Raw genomic sequence first — 22,734 nt, forward strand, 5'->3', positions numbered from 1 at the left:
ATGACAGTGAGTATTTTTTGAGCAGTTCCTATGGACTAGGTATTGGTATTAACAGTTGACCAGTGTCACCTCATTTGGTCGTCACCACAGCCTGTGAAGGAGGCATGGGGACACCCCACCACATTGTGACACTCGGGTCCAAGATACGGAAGGGTGCAAAATAATTCTCCCCCCAGGCAGTAGTGTCCACAAGGCACACACGTGAAGACGGGGACCCTCCCAGACGTGCAAGGCTGACCTGGCCTGCTGTGGCCCAGCTCTAAACCCTGTGACAAGCGGGGGTCCCTGCCTGGGCTCCCCACTCCTCCCCACCCATGTCCCGCCCAGGGAACCCCTCGGTGGCCTGAACCCCTCGGCGGTCCCCCTCTCGGAGTGCTGCTGACCCTGACAGCCCAGCTGGGACTGGCTCTGATGGGGACCCTCCCTCTGCCCGGTGCCCTGCCGGGTCCACGCAGCCTTGTTGGTCACAGACTGAGGCCCGCTCTGCCCGTCACCCTCCTTCCCTGCTCAGCCCAGCTGCCAACAGGAGGGGCACGGCCCAGCGCCCGAACTGGGAACCAACGGCCTGGGACATGCCGGAGCCCCTCTTTGCCTTGGCCTCCCCACCCGGAATGAGGGGCGGCGGTAACAGCTCCACCTCACACAGTCGCTGTGAGAAAGGTGAGGTGCTGCCCACGGAGCAGAAGCGCCCTGTATACCAGAAGGTGCAGAGCAGGTGTGCCCGCGGTACCACACGCTATCATATGAGTGCATCCAATAACGTTTAGTGGGATGTTAGAGCCTAGAGGTTACACCGTGAATTCTAGAGCCAAGAGGGCCGGGGTTCGGATCCCAGCTTTGCCACACACTAGCTGTGTGACCTTGGGCAAGTTAATGGACCTCTCTGTGCCTCAGTTTAGGGTCCTCTTTTATTGTGTTTTAGGAAGATTAAATAGGTTAATACATTTAAAGCACTTAGAACAGTGCCAGGCACAGAGTCAGTATTCCATAAATCCAGCTACGACCAGTACAGAACTCAAAACAGTAGCATATTATGTTATGCATTATATGAAGGTGTGATACGGACAGTATACGAATGATCTTAACGTGTTGTATTAACACACCGATTCTATATTAACAGATGTTTGTTTTACCCACGTATCTAAAATCCCCATTTATAGGGGAAACGGGCTGTGAGTGGCGACCGCGCAGTACCACGGTCTCTTACTGAGGTGTGGTGGCCCCAAGTCCAGAGCTCTGTCTGCTCTGCTGGGCTGCGACTCCTCCCCCTGCCCGGGGGCCCCAGCATCTCCGGAGGCCCCTGGACCAGGCTCGCGGACGCGGCACTCTGGGTCAGCTGGGCAGGGCTCCAGCCCTCCTCCCGCCTCCAACTCAGGCTCCGGGGAAACAGCCCCTTCCGGCCACCCTGGACAAGGCGACTGCCCTGGGGACAGTCCCTTCTGAAGCCCCTGTCCCCAGCCCTACATGAACAGGCTCCTGGGGAGGCCACTTCCTTCCCCCTCAGAGTAAAGTGGCTGTTCCAATCCTACTCCCTGGCATGGCTCCAAACGGTGGCCGGCCACCTACCAAGTTCAAGAACACGAAAGACGGCTCTGTGCTGTGAGTCAACAGAGGGTCCCCTGGATGCGGAGGAGGGCTATGACGGGCAGGGCCCGAGGGGGCTCCTGGGGGGCTGGTCAGCTTCTGCTTGGGGGGTCTAGGTGCTGGTTACGTGACTGTGTTCAGCTTGTTCAACAAGGTGTACGCCGGATTTCAATAAAAATTTACATTAAAAAAAGCAACCAGCCTGGTTCAGCCCCAGCTTGGAGCAGCAGTAAAAACCCAAGGCCTCAGAGCTGGTGGTCTTCCCCTCCCGCCACCCGCTTCCCCCGCAGCAGCTGTGTGGCCTTGGGAAAACCCCTTCCCCTCTCTGGCCTCAGTTTCCCTCTGCTGAATGAGGGAGCGGCAGTGCTTCCATCCCCGGCCGTGCGGTAGACACATGGACGCTTCTAAGAAATACAGATGTACTGACGCCTGGGCCCAAATCCAGACGGATGAGTCAGAACCTCTGAGGGCCGTGCTCCTCTGCACCTTGGGTGTTTTGTTTGTTTTTGTGTTTTTAACTCTTCACTTTGAAATAATCACAACAAGATTCACAATAAGTTGCAAAATAAAATGTACAGGGAGGACCCATGCAACCCTCCCCCAGCCTCCCCCAGTGATAACACCGTGCACCAAAAAATGCTGCCCACCATCAAGCCACCGGCCACTGCAGCTGACCTGACACGGCGCCCTGAGGGGATTCAGGATGGAGAAAAAGAGGAGACAGGCCCTAGAGAGTTAAGATGCTTATCGAAGGGTAATTTCAATGAGCCCAGACTCTTGCATCTTCCCATACACAGAAAAGCACTAAAATCATTAACTTGAGAAGTCTGTTTTTTTGTGATCAGTAGTCATCTTTTGATGTTGCATGCATGCGTGCGTGCATGTGCGTGTGTGCATCTATGCAATTTCACCACATGTGTAGCTTTCTGTGACCCCCCCACGATCGAGTTCCAGGACCGTCTATCACGTGGCACTCGCATGCCACCCCTCCCTCCAGAGCCACACCCACTTCTCCCCCAATCCTTCACTCCCAACAGCCACCAATCTGTCCATCATTTTGTCATTTCAGAATGTTATACAAACTGAATCGTACAGGATGTGATTTTTCAAGACTGGCTTTTTTCACTCACCATAATTCCCTGGAGGTTTATTCAAGCTGTTCATGTATCAACAGTCCCTTCCTTTTTACAGCTGAATAATATTCCACAGCATGGACGTACCACAGTTTTTTTTATCCATCCCCCCTGGGAAGGACATCTGGGCAGGTTCCAGGTTGGGGGGCTGTCAGGGATAGAACCGCTATGAACCTTCTCCTACAGGTTTTTGTGTGAACGTAAGTCTTCCCTTCTCTGGAACAAATGCCCAGGAGTGCCACAGCCAGGGTGTTTGGTAAGAGTACACTTACTCTGAAAAACCCCCTTCTAGAGTGGCTGTACCCTTGTACATTCCTAGCAGCAATGCAAGAAGAATCCAGTTTCTCTGCATCTTGGCCAGTGTTTCGTGTTGCCCCTGTTTTTACTTCCAGCCGTTCTGATGGACGTGCAGTGAAACCTCACCGTGGTTTTAGTTCAAGTTTCCCTAACGGCTTACAACGTTGACCATCATTTCATGTGTTTATCTGCCGCCTGCCTATCTTGTTCGGTGAAACAAAGGTGCACCTTCATTTTTAAAAGCTGCCCAGGGCTTCCCTGGTGGTGCAGTGGTTAAGAACCCACCTGCCAATGCAGGGGACATGGGTTCAAGCCCTGGTCCGGGAAGATCCCACATGCTGCAGAGCAACTAAGCCCATGAGCCACAACTACTGAGGCTGCGCTCTAGAGCCCGCGAGCCACAACTACTGAGCTCACGTGCCTCAACTACTGAAGCCCACGTGCCTAGAGCCCGTGCTCTGCAACAAGAGAAGCCACTGCAATGAGAGAAGCCCTCGCACCGCAACGAAGAGTAGCCCCCGCTCACCGCAACTAGAGAAAGCCCGCCTGCAGCAACGAAGACCCAATACAGCCAAAAATAAATAAATAAATTAATTAAAAAAAAAAAAAAAAAAGCTGCCCAGATGGGTCTAACATGGAACCAGCTAATCCTCTAGGGCCCTCCGAGCCTAGAAAGTTCTGTTAGTTTTACTTTTTATTTTTAAAAATTATTTATTTATTTGGCTGCGCTGGGTCTTAGTTGCTGCACATGGGATCTAGTTCCCCGACCAGGGATCAAACCCGGGCTCCCTGCATTGGGAGTGTGGAGTCTTAGCCACTGGACCACCAGGGAAGTCCCAGTTCTGTCAGTTTTAAAAAGAACATGTTCACGGGTGTAAGAAGTCTTCCTGGCACCCTGTGCTTTCTGGAAGGGCCCTAGGCAGGGTTCCAGACTGCCAAAGGTGGCTCTGAGCCATTGTGCTCAGGCCAGAGGGTGACTCTGTTCCTGAGAAGAAATAGGGAGAAAACAGAGAGAGGGGCACGATGGGCAGAGGGCAGGCTCTCCACGTAGCCCTCGCCCACGGGAGTCTGCTCAAAGCCCACAGGGGCCTGAGTGGCTGGTTGGCAGGGAGCAGTGGGAGAGGGCACGGCCTGGGAGGGACCTGGGGCAGGGCGGCTCCAGGCGCTCATGGGCCCTGGGTTGGAGTTATTTGTGGATTTACCGCCATTTCCAGAGGGGCAGGGGAGGCCGCACGCCTCCCTTTTACTAAATAATACATAGCCACTGCGTCAACTATGGAAAATGACAACAGAGCACAGCAAGGAAAATAAAGCAACCCACCTTCCCAGCTGCCCGGGGATTTGCCGGTGTTGACGTCTGAGGCCTCTCTAAATGTGTGCCTGGGACGGGGACCGAGCCTACGTGCGTTGTGGTTGCACAAAAGTACATTCTGTTCTGTGGCCCACGTTCCCCGCTCACTTAACACGTCTCCGTGTTTTTAGGTCGTCAAACATTCCTCTGCGTCACCCTCTGGAAGCGGCCCGGAACCCTGGGCCCACTCCCCGCTGCCCGCATCGGGGTCAGGCCTGGTGTGTCTCTCCCCATCCTTGGCTGCTGGGCTGTCCCGTCAATGAGGTCTCTGTGCAGGCGGCGGATGTGTCTCTAGGACCCATTCCTGGGATTTCTCGGTCAAGGGGACGGATGTTTACACGGCTCTGGGTACACACGGATGCAGACCCAGGGGGCTGGACCAGTGCTCTTAGGGCAGTGACGGGGGTTGCCTGGCCATCCCCAGGGCTCCCGAAGTTTCTGTCTGGGGCAGAGACTGGGCACCCCTGCTCCTGAGCCCCCAGCCAGCCCCAGACAGAGCGCCTGCCCGGGGCGGGCTCACCCCTCGCCGCTACCCCGTGTGTCGCTGTCCTCCTTCCCCTCTGGGGCTCCGGAAGCGGGGACACAGAGGAGGTAGGAGGTGGCCAGGCTGCCCTGAGCTCTCGTCCCATCATCCCCGAGGGCCGAGGCTGCTGTCTCGCATCACCCGCCGGGTGCCCCGCTCTGGGCTGCCTCAGACGAGGAGCCTGGGGCCGCCTCCTGCCTTGGAGACTCCGGTGCGGCTCCCGGGAGCGGACGGACGGACGGACGGACAGGGGGGGCCTCGTAAACCACGCCGACCTGAGGAGCTGCCCTGCTGGCTCTCCTCCCCCGCCCCTAGCTGTCTTGCCCAGGCCCCCAGCGCCTGCCCTGGGCCTGCCTCTGAGAAAGCCACAGGGGCCCTGCCCACCCACCCGGCCTTCCTGTCCTGGCTCTGGGCCCCAGACAGCCCTGCCTGCAGGCACAGTGAGTGACTGTCCCCGGGCTGGCCTCCACGCCCCTCCGTCCTGCCAGCCTGCCCTGCCCAGGAGCTCAGCCCGAGTCTGGAAAAGTCTCCGCTGCGGGGGGAGGGGGTGTCTCTGCCCAGGGCCCCCCTTTCCGGACAGAGGTGTGGAGAGAGAGCTAGGGCGGCGGGCAGCGGCCCTGGGGTGAGACCTGGGGCAGGGGGCACCAAATCCCCCTCTGGGCCTCATCTGCACCACGAGGAGGTTTGTCTAGAGAAGGGATACTTAGGGGGCGGTGGCGGTGGGGTGTCTCAGGCCACTTGGGACAAGGATTTGCTCATCCCCCCCTCCACGCAGCCCCCGCCTTGTGCCCAGCTCTCTGAGACCATCATCCTCACTCATGTCACCCTAACAAGGAGCCCACTTTACAGATGAGGAAACTGAGGCATCATCAGAGCGCAGGGAGAAACACTGCGAGTAAGATGCATGGCTGCCCATGGAGGGAGGGGCGCACCCCGGCTGGGTCTCTCCGACTGCGTGTGTGAGTCAATGGGGGGCAAGGGCGGGGCTCCCCTCGGACACAGTGACTCAGCCCAGACCTCGGCTCAGCGGGGGCAGCGTGCAGGGGGTCAGCCAGGGCGGGGTCTGAGTGTGTTCAAGGGGAGGGTCCCAGAGTGAGACAGGGAGGGGCACAGGGGGGCCTGGCTTGGCGAGAGAGCCTCCCGGGCTGCCCCCACCTGCCGAGAAGCACCCCCGAGACCCCAGCACCCAGCATCCCAGCTTCTTCTGTGACCCCGAAGCTCCCTCCAGGAGTCTCTTCTTGAGGCAGAGCACCGGCCGAGGGCGCAGGGCCACCGGCCGGGGCACGTCCAGCCTCTCCGGCTGGTGGGAGTAGGGCTGAGGCCTTGCCACTCGGCCAGGCGCCTGGCCGGGCCTGTGACCAGGGCCCTCGGGTGCCGTGTCTGGGAGCCACGTCCTGTCACTCTTGGACCTGGTTCGCTGATGGGCAGGGAGAGCAGATGCCTCAGTCCAGCCCAGCCGGGAGGGGGTCCGACCATGCTGGAACTCTCTTCAGATGCCAACATGATCTTATTTTACCCTCAAGCCTGCCCGGGGAGCTGGAGTTTCGTATCCCCATTTTACAGACGAGCAAACCGAGGCTCAGAGGGACTGAGACCTGCCGGAGGACTCCCAGCTGGCAAGCGGCCACACCAGGTCCTGACCTGGGTCCTCTGCCCTCTGCTCCAGAGCCCCCACTGTCCACAGTCATCCAGGCAGCTGACCCCCAACCAGGACGCCCGGACCCCACTCACCCTGAGGGTGAGGGATGTGCTCACAGGCACACGTTTCCTGAGAGCACCCCTTCCTTGGGGGGGCGTCCCTCAGATATCCAGAAAACAAGCCAATTCACCCCAAAACCAGCAACCTACAGACTTGACACATTTAATTTTTAAATAGCTAATGCACTCTCATAGTTCATAAGTACAACAAAAAAGATATCAAGTGGAAAGTCCCCCTCCCAAAGGTACCACGTCCACCAAGGTCCCCCTGTCCCCCAGGGAGTCCCACCACGAGCTTCTTGTGCCTTGCCACAGAAATTCCTCATGCAGACACAAGCAGACGCGGACACACGCAGCTGGAGGAGTTGTGCACATGGACCCTGGACACACGGCCCTGGATTTGTCCGAATGCCCGGTCCCGGAGCTCGCCCCTCAGGCTGGGGCACGGAGGCCAAGTCTGACCGAAGTCTGAGCCAGAGGAAGGACGGGGCCCCAGCTCCACGGCCCCTCCGGGGGCAGGGTGAAGGGCAGCCGTCCTCTGTGGCAGGGCGAGGTTGGGGTACCCTGCCTGAGCAGAGCCCCTGACCTGGAATGCTGGCAAGGGCACAGTGGATTCCGCCCAGCTGCCTCCCCTTCCAGGTCTGACTTGGGGCCCACCGGACAGCATCCCAACCACAAACACGCTTTCGGATCCATGCTGACCTCACACGGTCGGACAAATACGCAAACAAGACACCTCTTACCTTACATCTGAAACTCTCACAACATTGTAAATCAACTCTATTTCAATTAAAAAAAACAAGACACCTCTGAACCATCACACGCGCACATGATTGCACAGCACACGTGCACACACGACTGTAGGCACGTATGCGCGTGCAGGCCCTCCTGCAGGCGGCTGGAAGCACCCCCCCGGCCTCGGGCCTGGTCTCGGGGTCACACGCGAGCAAGAGTCGGGCTGGGATGTACCCCAGGCCCTGCACTCAACAACCACGGTCAAGGAAAATCCGCCAAGGTCTTTCCATGCAAACCGGGTGTGTTAATTCCCTTTAGTTGAATGAAAGTTAAAAACAACACGGAATATTTCCAGAACCCCCTGGAGCTCAGGGCTTCTGGGGAAACTTCAAGGGTAAACCGAGGCTGGGGCGCTCGAGAACAATGAGGCCGCTGTGCTGAGTGCCGGGCACCACCTGGCTTCTGCCCTCGCAAACGCCCTAGTATCTATCCAGGAGTTTTGTTTTGTTTTGGTTTGGTTTGGCAGTGGTCTTCACAGGCCTCACGGGGTCCCTGCTCAGCCTCCTGCATGCTGGCACTGTGGCCGTGCCGTCCACGTGGCCCCGTTGCCGCTCTGCAGCACCATCCCTCTCAGGGTTTACCGAAAAGCGCTGCAGGCTGTGCACCGGGGGACGGCGCCAACCCCTTCCAGGCCTACCGGGATGTGCGCCTGGCCCGACGCGGGCGCAGACGGAACGTTTGTCCCAGCCAGGTTGTCTCCCATGTGGTTCCTGAGGCCACGCAACTGTGGCATCTCTCACACGCCCTGCACTTCCATGACCCCACCGCTGGAGGTCCCCTGAGGGGCTGGAGTCTCCTGGACACCCTGCAGAGGAGCAAGCTGGGTGCAGAGCGGGGAAGGGGCTCATCCCCCGTCTCAGCAAGTGAGGGCTCCTGGGTGCCCTCTTTGACTGCAGGGCGTGGGGACTGGGGAGTGGGTGGGGCAGGAGGGAAGGGACGGGAGTTGGGTTTGCACAGCTGCTGGGGGACCTCAGCCTGCAGCAGCAGGAGGCCGACCCCAGCTCTGTGGGGGGGACGCTTTCTCGAGGGCTGCAGAGGGGCCTGGAGGCAGAGCCTTGGGGACCACCAGCCCCTGGGTCCATGGTTGTGGTGGTCCCTGGGTACAGGGGGGGTCCTAACCGACCCCCTCTGTTCACGAGGAGGCGGAGAACTCAGCCTGGAGGCCACGGGCGGGGGCGTCTGTTTCAGGGGCAGCAAGATGCCATCACAGCATGCGCTGTACCCCACGCGTCTGGCCTCTGCTCAGGACGCAGACTGTTCTTACAGATGGCTGAGCCCGGGAGGAAGGCCTTGGGTGCCCTCGGCCCACGGGGTGGCTGGCGGCTACAGCAGCGGGATGTACCCTTGGCCAGCTGGGCGGGGCTGAGCCCCGGGGTGCAGGGCAGAGTGGGTGGACGGAGGAGCAGCGTCCTCACTGGGGCATGAGAGTGGGGGGCGTCCCAGCCTCTGACCTGCCCCCCCAATCTACAGGCACACCAAGCTGGTGCTCCCCGGCCCGTCCCTGCCCCCCAACAGGCATCTCCCTGCACCGGGGGGCCCATCTTGGTGGTGGCACTGCCACCCACCCAGACCTCCGAGCCAGACCCCTGGGCACGGCGGTCTGCATGCCTTTGATGCCTTCCTCTCCCCGCCGCCCCCCGGCCTCAGGCCGACCTGCAGCATGCACCCCCATCACTCTGCTTCGTCAGCTGCCTGGGCCCCCCTATCAGACACCTCCAGGTTTTCCCATCACCCCGTGGCGGCGCTGGATAAAAGGAAGAGAGAAAATAAACTTCAGGCTGAAGGCAACAGCGCGGGGCATCCTTCACTCACTGACACTGCAGCTGCCCCATGCCAGAGGGCCCAGCTCAGGGGCCACCCCCGCCGTGCCCCCCCCCAGGGGCTCCACCCTCAGGCGGTATAGGGATACCTGTGGCGCAGCAACCGTCCCCGGGTGCCGCTCCAGGCGTGGGCACCCAGCCGCAGGCCCGGCGGACGCAGGCAGGCGGCAGTCTGGTGGGAAAGCTGGGATTGAAAGGACAAAGGCGGGCAGTGGACAGAAGCCAGGCATGTGGGCACAGGAGGAAGCAAGGGGGTGGGGAGGCGGAGGGGGCGGGGAACGGAGACCCCGCAACCTGATGTCAGAGGGACAGACGTGGCCCTAGGAGAGGGTGAGCAGCTGGGCTGTCCCCAAGCCCGACTCTGCGCCCTGGCTTTGCACTGGGCCACCCCAGGGAGAGCCCTGCCTCCTCCGGTACCATGTCCCTTCTGGACCTGGGGCTCCTGAGCCGGAACACCTGTCCAAGGGCTAATGCGAGGCCAAGGGCGTGTGGGGGGAACAAGGACAGGATGGAGGCAGGGCTGCTGGAGGGTGGGGTCTGCCCTCGGACTCTGGGGTTGGGAGGCTCCTGAGGCCAGGAGGGAGGGGCAGCGAAGGGCTGAGCCCAGGACCCAGCCCCTGCCCGGGGGGTCTGGAGCTGAGCCCTGCTCTGCCTCCAGGGCGCTCTGTAAACTGGGAAGTGCGGTGGACAAACGTGAGGGTGCTGTTTCCTACAGCTGCAGGATCCCGGGCATCATTGGCCCCCGCCCTGGCTGAGGGGCTGCTCCCGCCTGAGCACCCACGTGCTGTCTGCGGTCCCCTCAGGGGCCGGGAATGGCCCATTTTACAGATGGGGACGTGGGGCCCGCGGCCGGCAGCAGGGCACACCTGCCCCCAAGGGGGAGGCTCGACACGGCCAGGAGGGGGGTCCCCTCCGGAGGTGCTGGTGAAAAGGGCGTGAGGTCGCTCTGAAAAAGGTGATGAGTTTTCTTGGGCAACACACAGTGCCCCAGGCAGCTTTTAAAAAATTTTTAGTACATACCACCCGGAAAAGAGGGAAGACGAATTAACAAGAAAAGAGATTCTTGTTTATAGGTCCCAGTTGGCTAAGAAAGAGGGAGATGGGAGAGCCTGGGTGCGGGGTGGGAGGGCCAGCCAGAGCCCTCGCGTTCGGGGCCCCGCGGGCTTACCCAACACACGCAGCCACAGAGACCCCGGAACTCAGGTCAGTGACTCCGGCTCTGCTCCGGGGCCAGGGCCCAGCCACCCAGCCGAGGGCCTGCCTCCCTGGCGCCTGGCTGTGGGCGTCCGCCCAGCGCTGAGTTGAGGCTGCCAGCTCGGCATGCTGCCCTCTAACTCCAAGCATACCCCGTGCACCGTCTCCAGCCTCAGTTTACTGCCCCCTCCCCAGTAAACACACATTTGAACCCCCTCCGAAACGCGCAGTACAGTGGTTCAGGTGGAGCTGACCCCGTCCGCCCAGCTCCAGGGCTGGCGAATCAGCACACGGCCTTCTCGGGCCATGGACATGGTCTCAGGAATGACCACGAACCCCAGGGCTGACCAGCAGGAGGTGAGGGGTCCTGGGGGGACCAGAGCCCCCACGTGGGAACACATCCCAGGCGGAAGGCAAGCAGGAGAGGGCAACAAGAGCGCTGGAGCCCCCAGACCCAGCCACGCCGAAGCCTGAGCCCTGGGCCATTGACCAACAGTGACCATTAAAATCCCTTCTGCCTTGAGTTTCTGTCCCTTGCAACCCGGAGACTTCTGGTTGATACACTCCCTCCGCCCCAGCCTGGCTTCCTTCCCCTTCCCAGGCCTGTGTTTCTAAAGTCCCAGCCTGTCCCCAAGTCTATCCCTGTGCAGTAAGCGTCCAGGGGAGGAAGGTGACAAGGATATTTATAAGTTACAGACCCACCATGTGGGTCACTGAATCCTTATGGCCACCCTGCAAAGTTTGAATTATTGGCCCCATCGTACTGAAAAGAAACCTGAGGTTCAGAGAGGTTAAGTCACCTGCCTCAAGTCACACAGCGACTGGGCAGCAGATAAGGGGTTCCATCCGAGTAGCTACTGAGGAAGGGGGAGGTATCGGGAAAAGGCCCTGATCACCCCAATACCTCAGCCCCCACTTCTGCTCGGCCCATCCAGTTTCGGGGAGCTCGTCCGAGGTACCAAAATCACTCAGCAACCCCGGAGATGGTCAGGGACCGAAGCCCGACCAAGGATGAGGGATCTGAGGGACGCCAGGGCGCCTGCGGCCATGCCCCCTGGACTAGGTAGGGCCGGAATTGATAACAGAGCAAATGTGAGAAGACACGTGTTATCTTGGCCTGGTGAGGCCTTCGAGAGCCGGGCTGAGGATTCCAGCGAGAGCTGCACTGATTAAAAATGTATCGCTTCCCTTATTAACCATTCCAAACAGATGCCAGGACCAGCTTGACGAGGAATGAAATTAGCCACACCTGATTGCCGCCCGAGGAGCCCGGGGGCTGCTCCGATGGGACCCTCGCACGGGGACTCCTCCGGGGTCATGCGCTCCCGGGGACAGGGAGCAGGGGGCAGGTGGCATCTCGGGCTCCTGGAGCCCTCAGGTCCCCAGCTCATCCCCAGGAAATCGGATAAACTGGAGGGAAGGCCAGGGACCCCCGCTGGGTCTGTCCAGTGAGCCTGGCCCCGAGGTGCGGGTGGGCCGGGCCCCGAGCCAGCACCACGCGTGGGCTGGCTTGGACCCTGCCACCCGCAGCCTCGCCGGCCTCGTCCCGGCTGCCCTGCAACCTGTGACAAGTCCATGTGCCAGAAGCCAAGCCACTGAACGGTCAACGTGCAGGAGGACAAACTCACCAAGAACACGCGCTTCCTTTAACCTTTCAGTTTTAGTCGGCTGGGTTCATTTTAGTCTTCAAAATGGCACTTGAAGGAACGGCCAGTCTGTGTCTGTCCCAGCTCCTGCTGCTGGGTGGGGGAGGGACGTGGGGGCCGAGGGCGGGAGGGCCAGCTGCCCGCACTACCGCTGTGCTGGCGGCACTGGGCAGCAGGGCAGTCCCGCAGGTCCAAGGAGCAGGCCGCCCGGCCGAGGGCAGCTCGGGGTGGGGGGCAGGGAGCCTGGGGCCCAGCTCCGCCAGGGGCTCTGGGAGCATGGACCAGACCCTGCTCCAAGGTCTCAAAACTGGGTGCCAGGGACTGACCAGGCCCCAGCTGGCAGCTAAAGGGAGGAGGCTGGTCCCAGTGCCCTGGTGGGGTTCAGCCTTGGGGAGAAGGCTTGTGACCACTCAGGCCTCCCACGGAGGGACTGAGACAGGGTGTGGGGTGGTCGCGGCCTTCCTGTCCCACAGTCACCAAGGGTCCAGCTCATCAGACCCAACATCTGCCCCGGGCCTCTTTTTTCCAATTAAACTTTTAATTTTGAGATAACTGTAGATTCACCTATAGGTGTTAAAAATAATACAGAGAGATCCTATCTATACTTTACCCTGTTTCCCCCAACGTCCTGCAAAACTACAGGACAACATCACCAGCACAATGCTGATGGTACCAGCCACCATCTTGGACAGATTTCCTGTTTGATGCCTACTCGCGTGTCTCTGGTAGCGGCGGGAGGGCTTAGTTCCACGTGGTTCTACGTGCATGTTCACGTCAAGACGCAAAGACCCCTCGTCCAACCCCCCCGCCCTTGATAGCTGCAACCTGTGCTACCCTTTCTCTGGTCTAAAATGAAGTTCATGAATCATATGATCTATCTACACACATATTTTAAAACAAAAATCAACAGAATGCCCTAGTTGTAACAATACAGAGAGAAAAACAGGAAAGTAGTTTATAACGAAGTGACCTGCGTATCAGTGGTGGGCACGCAGGGAGGCAGTCAGTTGCCCGCCCCTCTGGGTGACAGCGGCTACACACCCAGGCGGGTACAGGAGTTTGCTCGCCACTCGGGTGCCACGAGGGACGCTGCGCTTGGTGCCGTGATGCTCTCAGTGGTGACAGCTCTTGGCAGAGCTCTGAACATATCAGAGTCTGATCTTCCCCTGACTGTGAGGAGAGCAGCCGCATTCCTGGAAAGGTCAATGTACGTGACAATCACGCGCAATGTGTTTAGTGGATTAGGTGTCACGTGGAGTGAGGTGCAGGTTCAGATAACCATGCACGGATTTTCACTTTCATGAGGATCTGGGGAGACATTCGCAGGTCTCGGCTGTGCAGGCCTGCCCCCTACACCGTAGGGAACCAGACACCTCTCCTTGCATGCACCCCGAATGCTGCCCACGTGCCCAGCGGCCCCTGCTGAAAGCCCCTAGCACACTCTCTAACCCCACACTGGCAACTCCACCTGTGTCCGTGTCCTCTGGGCAGGAGTCGCTGCCCCCCAGAATGCAGTCCATGCCCAGCGCTGAACAGAAGCTAATAAATGTGCCAACAGAACGGATATGGAAATGACAGCCAGCCCAGGACAAACAGGCTGCTGGGAGGCCTGGTGTGATCTTATCCTCGGATGCCCCAGGACCAGACCCGCCCACCTCCGCTCTCCTGCCCCGGCTTTGCTTCCTTCATGGAGACCACTCTGCCAGCCACCGGTCAGGGCTTCCCGCTAGAGGGAGAACATCACCTCCTTCAGGGGCTTGCTGGTTACCATGTCCCCCCAGGGGGCCCTCAAATCCAGAACTGCAAAGCAGCGATTGGAAACTCTTTGTGTAACTGGCTGGGTGGTTGAGGCACTTCAACAATAAAGTATTTACATCGACGCACAGAACTTCCCCAGAAGGACCCCAAGAAACTGGACACAGTGGCGGCCTCTGGGCAGAGGGGCAGGGGAGGGAGGTGCCTTTGCACTGTGTACAGACATTTTTGTACCATGTGGATGACTTATCTCTCAATTATATGAATAAACAAAGAACAGCCAAAAAAGATGGAAACAGGTATTATTGGTGTGATTAAAAACTTCTGAGCACCTACTGCGTGCCAGGTACCCCCAAGGACCCAACTCCTTGGGCTACTTATATCCTGGAGGACTGGATTCTGGGTGGGGAGACCAGAGCCTCATGTCCACGCCCCCCCCGACCCTCCCCTGGGACAGAAACTTGGACAAAGGCAGTGGAGGCATCAGCCAGCAAGTGTCCAGCAGACCCAGCCCTCCCCAGACAATGCCAGGGGTCCTCGGGGCTGAGTGGTCCATCAGAGAAGGAGGCTGAACTTTACCACTCACACCTGCCTTTATTCAAGAAAGGGTAAATCAAAACCACAGTGAGGTGCTACTTCACACCCTGAGGACTGCTATCACAAAAACAAACAAACAAAAAACACAAAACAAAATAGCAAGTGTGAGCGAAGATGTGGAGAAATTGGAATACTTGTGCAATGGTGGTGGGAATGTAACATAGTGCAGCTGCTGTGGAAAACAGTATGGAGGTTCCTTAAAAAGTTAAACATAGAATTACCATATGATCCAGCAATTCTTCTGGGTATATACATAAAAGAATTGAAAGCAGGGTCTCAAAGATATATTCGCACACCCATGTTCAATTATTCACAGTAGCCAAAAGGTGGAAGCAACACAGGTGCCCACAGACAGACGAATGGATCAACAAAGTGTGGTCTATACACACAATGGAATATTATTCAGCCTTAAAAGGAAGGAAATCCTGACACAGGCTGCAACATGGATTAACCTTGAAAACATGATGCTAAGCGAAATAAGCCAATCACAAAAAGACAAATACGACGTGATTCCACTTATATGAGTTCCTAGAGCAGTCAAATCCATAGAGACAGAAAGTAGGATGGTGGGCGCCTGGGGCCTGGGGCAGGGGAAGGGGGGCTCGTGTTCAGTGGGGACTAAGCTTCAGTTTGGGAAGAAGAGAAAGTTCTGCAGATGATGGTGGTGATGGCTGCACAACAGTGTGAATGTTCTTAATGCCACCGAACTGCACGCTTAAAAACGGCTAAACTGGTAAATTTCATGTTATGCGTATTTTACCACGATTTTAAAAAGAAGGTTATTGGTGTCTTGCCACGCCAGGGCCTACACGGACGCCAGGAAACAATGGCAGGGCCTCGCCTGGGAAGCTCCCAGTCGGTGGGGGAGGCGGAGAGGCAGGTGGCTGGGGACAACGGAGGGGCCTGCACTGTGGCAAAGGGGAGGACCGGTGACGGGGAACTCGGCGAGGAGACAACTTGCCTGGGGAGCCGAGAGAGAGGCGTGATCGGATCTCGAGGTCTGAGGTGAGGGGGAGAAAGGGCCCGCCCAGCAGAGGGACCAGCAAGGGCTCTCCCGAAAGGGCAGGCAGGACGGGCGTGGGGTGGGCCTCTGGGGCTGTATTTGTCGTGTGTCCCCGCTTGAGACTGTCAGCTGCAGGCGGCAGGGCCTGGCCCGGCACACAGACTAGGTGCTTGACAACCACTGTGGAGTGAGTGAGTGAATGAGCTGGTGGATGACACCCCCCACCCCCACCCCGGGGACCACAAGTGATACACAGGACGGGCTGTGTGTGAAAGAGCCAGAACGGCTGACACTCAGTTTCTGCTTCTGGTAGGCCCTGGCCCCTCTCCCCTCAGCCTCCTGTGTGAGTCCGCATAACAGGACCATCAAAAGCTGACCCTGCCGCTCTCGTTCCAGATGAGGTCACAGGCCCAGAGAGGGCAAGAGGCTGCCCCAGGGTCACACAGCAAGGCAGGGGCAGAGCTGGAGCGCAGCATCCTTCCCCTGCTCTGTGAGCTCCAGGGAGGGCCAGGGCCTCAGAGACCAAGGGGCAGGGGTGAGTGGAGGGAGAGAGAGAGAACAAGAGCCAGTGAGCAGGTTGGGGGGGAGGGAGGAGCAGACACAGGCTTTGCGGAAAGCAGCAGGCCTCAAGGTGAGCCTGGTGGGCACTTAGCACCCAGCAACAATGCCTCCTAGGTCCCTGCAGGTGGAGACAAAACCAATTTCATCCGCAGGCCCCAGATGCTGGGCTCCCTGCCGCTGCCAGACAAGGCACCCTCAGCGCCCTGGACGAGGGCTGGAGCCGTGGCCACGTTCTAGTTCCAGGCGGAGCACGCATGGGGGGAGGGGCAGAACCCCGTGGCCGGAGGTCAGGAACCTGATCAGGGACAAGGCACCAGGGGCCATGTCTGTCACCTGGCTGTGCCTGGCCGCCCTCCGGCCCTGCTGTCTGCCCACCTTCTGTGCACCTGCGTCTTCCCTCAAGGGCGGACAGAATGGGGCTGCTGAAGAGTGGGGTCTGTGGAGGAAGGACAGACCCCACAGGAGATGGTGCGGGAAGCGCTTTGCCAAGGGCGGGCGGCAAGGACGAGCCCCACCCCGGTCCTGGCTCGGCAGTGTCCCTCAGGGCGAGCTGGGGGGTCCCTGTCCACACCACTGGGCACCTGCCAGGCCAGACCGGAACTGAGTGTGAAGGTCAGCCTCATGGTGGAGAGGGGACGGGTCCCTCTCACCCGGGCCACAGAGCTGCCTGGCAGGTCACGAGCCGGGGCCTCTGGGGACCACCCTGGCTCCCGGGCCAGCCCTGAGCAAACCTGCAGGCAGCAGCTGCCGACGGCCCGAGGCGGTGCGGAGGGCCGAGGGCCTGGGATGAGGGCGCTGCTGCTCTCCGGGGACACGTGTGCCCCGCTGCGGGCACAGGAAAAGGACGGCTGAGAGCCCCGCCCGGTCTCCCTACCCCCAACCTCCTTCTACAGTCCAGCGATGGAACTGCGGCCGCCACCTCGGAGCAGAACCCTCCGTGGCTGCCCACGGCCCCTGCCTGCAGGGAGAGCCCCTCCGCCTCCTGTCCTGGTCCCGCCCACGCCTCCGGGCTCTCCTCTCACCTCCTTCTTGCTCACCCTCGGGGTGCGGGGCTGGAGCCAGACGCGATCACTGAGTAAAAGCCTGCGGTACATCACAGAGCACTAGAGCTGGGCTCTGGGGCTGCCCTGTCGGCACGCAAGCCCAGCTCTACCCCTCACTGGGGCAAGTTATTTGGTGACTCAGTTGCAATGTCTGTACAAAGGGGATAACAAACAGCCCCTCTTCCCAGGGTCTCTGTGAAGGTCAAATGAGCTCGCGCCTGCAGAATGCTTGCAACCTGAGGCCTGAGGTTTGCATACCTGGAGCGCCCTCCCCTCCGTGACCACCTGGCAACCTCCCTTCACCCTCCACGCCTGCTGTGGGTTGCGGAAACCCTCCCCACCTCTGGGTCACCGTCCTGTTCCGGCCCTTGGCACTCATATACTGACACCGTCTGTTCATGGCCTGCAGGCTGCCAGAAGGCAGAAACTATTTCTTACTGGGCTCTGTACCCCCTTGCTTAGGGCAATGCCTGGCACAAGATCCATCATTCATTCAATCAACAAAGATTTACTGAGCAACTACTATATGCCCAGTGCTTTTCTAGGCGCTGGAGATGCAGCAGCTAACACACTGTCAACCTCTCTGCCCTGGTGCAGATGACACTCTAGTGGCCCAGATGGACCAACCAACCCCCAAGTAGGGACACAGCGGCGGGCCAGACGGAGACAGTGCTGGGCAGGGAAGGGGCGGGGGAATGTCAGGGTGGGATCTGCCACCTAGATTTGGTGGCTCCAGGCAGAGTGAATGAATGAATGAGCAAATGAATGAATGAATTATAAATGAGCACCTCACTTCAGCCCCCTCCCCGCCAGCAGCTCTGAGAGTCTCACACACTCACTGCAAACTCCCTGCAGCCCGACTCCCTGCACTCCAGTAGCAGGAAGTGACGTGCCCGTGTTAGGCGTAGTTTCGGTTGGGAGGGGCTGACATTAATTAAGACCCCATTAATTAAGCTGTCAGTACAGTAATGGCCTTGGTTGTTAGCAAATTTGATTAAGGAACTGATTCTTGGAGGCCTCATGATTTCCCCATCTCATTAATAAATCTTCTCCTGCTCCCACTGTCATCCCTTCTCTCGTTCACTTGGCCACCTCCATCAATGCCTGAGCTCCCAGATGGGGACCCGCCTCCTCTCAGTGCCTACGGAGTCTAGATTCCAAAGCTCTCTTGGGAGCCCAAAGGGTGGAGGGGAAGAGACTGGAGGACAGGGAGGCGGGAAGGGATGGGGCGGGTCGCTGGCAGGGCTCCTTCTGGAGCACGTCTGTCTAGCCCTGGTGTGCGGCATACTGAGGGAGGGATGTACCGCCAAGTGCATGGCAGGAAGCAGCCATGAGACCTCAGTCAAGTTGCTACCCCTTTCTGAGCCTCAGTTTCCTCCTCTGTAAAATGGGATCATTAACACCCCACTTTATGGCAGTGGTGAGAACCAATGAGGCAAGCGGCATGAGAAGCCTCGAAGCCCAGTAGTCCAGCTCTGATCGTGGCTACGGTGGTCCTGGGCTGGCGTCTCCAGCTGTCCTGAAAGTTAAGCGTCTGGAGACACTCAACTCCCCAGCTCTCCCCACGTTGAAAGCCCGGGGAACAACAAGGTTTGAGCTGCAGGTGCGGGATAGCCCTGGTTCTGGTCCCCAAATCTTTCTATAAAGCAGTGTGACCGCTCCTCTTCAGCCACCCCCTCCCCAGTCTCTCTGCAATCTCTGGTGCCTGTGGGTTTGGTGGCAGCACGTGGGGGGACGGCCTGGGGGTTGTGCTGCCAGACTGTGGGAGCCTGAAAGCCAGGGCAGCATGGAGAGACCCACAGGAGGGAGGCAGGGAGCCCAGAGTGCCCAACGGGCTGCCCTTCCCACAGCCCAGCCCCTCTCCCAGGCGAGCGGGTGAGACAGGCTTGATCTGTGGGTCCTTCCAGGGGCCAGGTGTTAAAATGCAGGTCCCTGGGCTCCCGGCAGACCGAATGAGTCTGTACTGGTATCCAGGAGGGGTACTGAAATCAGTATGGTAGCTGTGTCCTCAGCAAAATCACAATCGAATAGGATTGGGCAGTGATGCCAAGGGAAATGGTTGCATCTGTGAACATCAGCCACAGCTGTGCAGCAAAATCACGCGGAGAACTAAAACGATCCTGAGGCTTGGGCCCTCCCCGGACCCATAAACTGGAATCTCTGGGGATGGGACTGAGGCATGGGAGTTTTAAAAAATTCTCCATTGCTTCTAGCGCAGAGCTGGGCTGAGACCCCCACCCTCAGGCCAGGACACTCCAAGTTTCCTGGGGAGGTTTGCTGAGCCTCAGTTTCCGCATCTCTAGAATGGGATTCTTAGTGTCTGCCCAGCCAAGGCTGCTGTGCAAATTCCATCACTGAGACCAGGAGCTGGGCCTAGTGCAGGCAACGTCTGACATCACATTTCACCCTGAGGACACCCCCTCTCCCCCAGGGTTTAACAGTCCCTGAGAGTTGAGAATTTCTCTGACATCAGGCTCCTGGGCCCAGGCAAAGGTGTGGCAGAAAAAAGACGGCTGCCTCGGACCTATTCCCAGCAACAGCAGAAGTTCCATGCTGGGAAAGGATTTACTATTTGTTTCCCAGAAAAGCCGGGGCCTTGTCACAGGGAGGGAGAACTCTGGCGTGTTCTGCTCACATCAACAAACCAACCCGTGGGCTTTTCCACTTAAAAAGCAAATGAACATCACAGCAAAGCACAGACCCAGGCCACCTTCATCACCCCAGGGGCTCCCGCCCGGGCCGACTGACACAGTGGCAGGAGCAATGTTTCCTTTCCTTCACGCTCCGTTGGCGAGAGAGCTGTCTGTCCCCTGATGGAGGGGGATGGGTGCTGTTTCACTAGGGGCTCCAGGGGCCCTTGTCATGGTATAGGGGGGTTCAAGGCCTTGGAGTGCCCCCCAGATGTCCCCCTACATAATGTTCCAGGCCTCACCTTTCTAGTCCGGGGAAATGAGCCCAGCCTAAGGGTCCAGCTCTGCCCTCTGATCTTACAAGGTCTGAGGTCACTGAACAGCCCCAAGAGGCCTGGCCTGCGTAAGGTACCTAGGGCAGGAGGAGATGTGGGTCTGTGTCTCAACCCCTATGGCTTCCAGTCCCAGAGGAGGGGTCCTGTGAAGCCAGAGACCAAAGGCTGCTCACCCCAGAACAGAACATCGCAGAGCCCCGAAGAGCTGCGAGGGAAGCTGGCATTCTAATGTGACGCCCCAGGAAGCCTGGCTTAACGAGGCCCAGGCTTGGCTTTCCATAAATACCCGGACCTGTGATGTCACTGCCCCGCGCAGACTTTCACAGCCTCTGCCGCTGGCCTAGCGCCCAGCAGACAGGTGTTTACCTCTGGCCCACAGAACACCTGGGTGGCACAGAGGGACACTGTTGCTCCCTGCTCACAAGGGCAGGCTGGACCTTCACCTGTCCCTGGAGGGCAAAGCACCCTGTGCCCACCCTGACCTTCCTGCCAACCTTCCATCAGCGGTGGCTGAAGTGCCAGTCACGGAAGAGCCGGGCACGAGAAGCTTTTTCCAAACGGACACAGGAGGGCTGTACCAAACGCCACAATGGTAGCAGCAGGTCGGGGGACCCTGTACATAGATTTGGGGTGCTACCCGCCCTCAGAGACAGGGAATTTTACAGCCCAACAGAGTCCTGCTGACTAACAGCCTTTCCCTCATCGTCACCACTGACAAACACCTCCACTGCAGGGGACAAATGCTGGCATCTCTGCCTGGTGGCCAGCTCCCTCTGCAAGCCACCTGCACGGCAACCCACCCCTCCCCGCGCAGAGCCCCCCTCCAGCTCCGAGCTGGGCTGCGGCCCCTCTGGCCTCGAGTTCCAGGCATAAACCTGCCACCTATACTCACAAATAGCGTCTTCTGCACGCCATCCTGTTTGGGGGCAGTTTTCCCTTCTCTCTCCCTCTCCAGTGGTGGAGGCTCAACGTGGTTGGAGGCGCGCAGATGCTCAGGCGAGAAGTGGAAGGGAATAAAATTAAATCGAGGGCGAGTCACATTCCCGGGGGCGGCGGGCTGCTCCACGGAGGCTGGGCCAGGAGCAGGGGGTGGCAGCAGCGGGCTCCGAGGGGCCCAGGTAACGCAGGGCTCACGCCGAGCCCGGCAGCCTGCGAAGACGTCGAGTCACCATGGTCGCCAGGTTAGGCGGGGGGGCGTGGGCCTCGCTGCTACCTGAGACCACCCCGGGCTTTTTCCCTCCCGCACATCCGTGGTGGCGGGGCGCTGCGGGGAGGGGAGGGCTGGGGGAGTGTCCGCACCCGCTTTGCTCTCGCAGCATCCGGAGGAGGGACCGGCGCAGAGACTCCCCCGCGCCCCAGGAGCTACGTAGTGCGGCCGCGCTGGACCAATCGCCGAGGCGCTCGTCGCCATGGCAACCGCAGCATCAGGAGCGGCCGCCCAGTGGCGCCCTCGCTGCAAAGTCACCCACCAGGCGGAGAGCGCCCGCGCCACGGCCGGCACTCGGAACCTGGAAATCTGTTGCTAAAATGCATGCGCTGCCCCGGAGCCTACGATGACGCTGCTTCCCAGGGTGGCTTCTCTGCCTTTGCGACGGAGACGTGCGAGGCACGGAGCGCACGGGGTTGGCGCCCTGGAGTCAGGCCGACAGATTCCCAGACTGGCTCTGCCTCTCAAAGGCCCTGAGATCTTGGGCAAGCCGCCTCTCTTCTGGGAGCCTTGATCTATGATACTGTAAAATGGGATCATAGCAGCTATGTCACAGGGTTCCAGGAGGGCTTACCACACACAGCAGCCGCATGGATGCGGAGCTGCTATCATTCGTGCTGGCCATGTCCTGGGGCTAGCGGAATCGCTGTGGTGCCCACTCATTCATGTACCCACTCACTCACTCATTCCAAAGGCACTGCTGTGGGACTGGCAACCCAGTGGTGAATAAGGCAAAGTTATCTGCCCTCATTCATTCATTAGAATGCCCCGTTTACATTCTACGGGGGAAATAGGAAGTCAACATGTAGTCAAAGATATAATTTTGCATAGTAGTAAGGATCAGGATAAAAATAAAGCAGAAGGTGGAAGGGAGGGGGAGGGGAGGGAGGGAAGCCCCCTCCCTCACATCAGAGGTGTGGGGGGGGTCAGAGAGGGCACATGTGGGCTGAGACATGTATGATGGAAGATCTAGGGGGGGAACATTCCACGCAGAGGGAAGATCTAGTGTCAAGGTCCTGAGGCAGAAATGAGCTTAGTGGGTTTGAGTACCATTGAGGACGCCAGTGCGGCTGGAGTGAGTGAGTCACCGGGAGGTGACGATGAGAAGGTCGCCATCCATCCTCCCCTCCCAGATTCACTTTGAACTGATCAGAGAGTCTGTTTCCTCACATGTAAACCAGGAACTCCAAATCTATTTCATATATGCATATATATATATATAATGTTTAAGTGCATTATAATCCTAATAACAACCTCAGTGGGATATAAGATTTTACAGAAGAGGAAACTAAAGCCAGAGGTTCAGCAACTGGCCCAGGGTCACACAGCTGGTGGGCGGCACACCAGGGCAGTCTGGCTCCAGAGTCTCGGCTCTTAAGCTCTTGCAAAACTTCCTCACTGGGACAATTACATGAGCAAATGGGTAGGAATGACCCGGCCCCTTGGCGGCAACTCAGAAGGCCATTCTCTTCTTCCCATTTTCTCTGGGCTTTCAGACCCGCTGAATTTAGGTGAAGGAGGGTTGTTGCATCGTCTAGTTTTGTTTTAGTCTTTCCTTTACA

At 58.8% G+C, this 22,734-nt stretch overlaps 1 protein-coding gene across 2 annotated transcripts in view; it reads right to left on the reverse strand.

Annotated features, from left to right (window-relative positions):
• The window catches only part of IQSEC1 (IQ motif and Sec7 domain ArfGEF 1), a 329,670-nt gene that overhangs the window by 133,664 nt on the left and 173,272 nt on the right, over window positions 1-22,734 (reverse strand). Inside the window, exon 1 of one of the 2 annotated variants that reach the window (XM_057554669.1) lies at window positions 20,858-21,242. The exons of the other annotated variant lie outside the window; for it this stretch is intronic. Coding sequence (XP_057410652.1) covers window positions 20,858-20,880 — 23 coding nt within the window. The 5' untranslated portion in view covers window positions 20,881-21,242. Of the gene's footprint in view, window positions 1-20,857; window positions 21,243-22,734 lie in introns of those variants that run through there. 2 annotated transcript variants of the gene reach the window in all.

This window comes from Balaenoptera acutorostrata, chromosome 10 (genome assembly GCF_949987535.1).
Source record: "Balaenoptera acutorostrata chromosome 10, mBalAcu1.1, whole genome shotgun sequence".
Lineage (NCBI taxonomy): Eukaryota > Metazoa > Chordata > Mammalia > Artiodactyla > Balaenopteridae > Balaenoptera > Balaenoptera acutorostrata.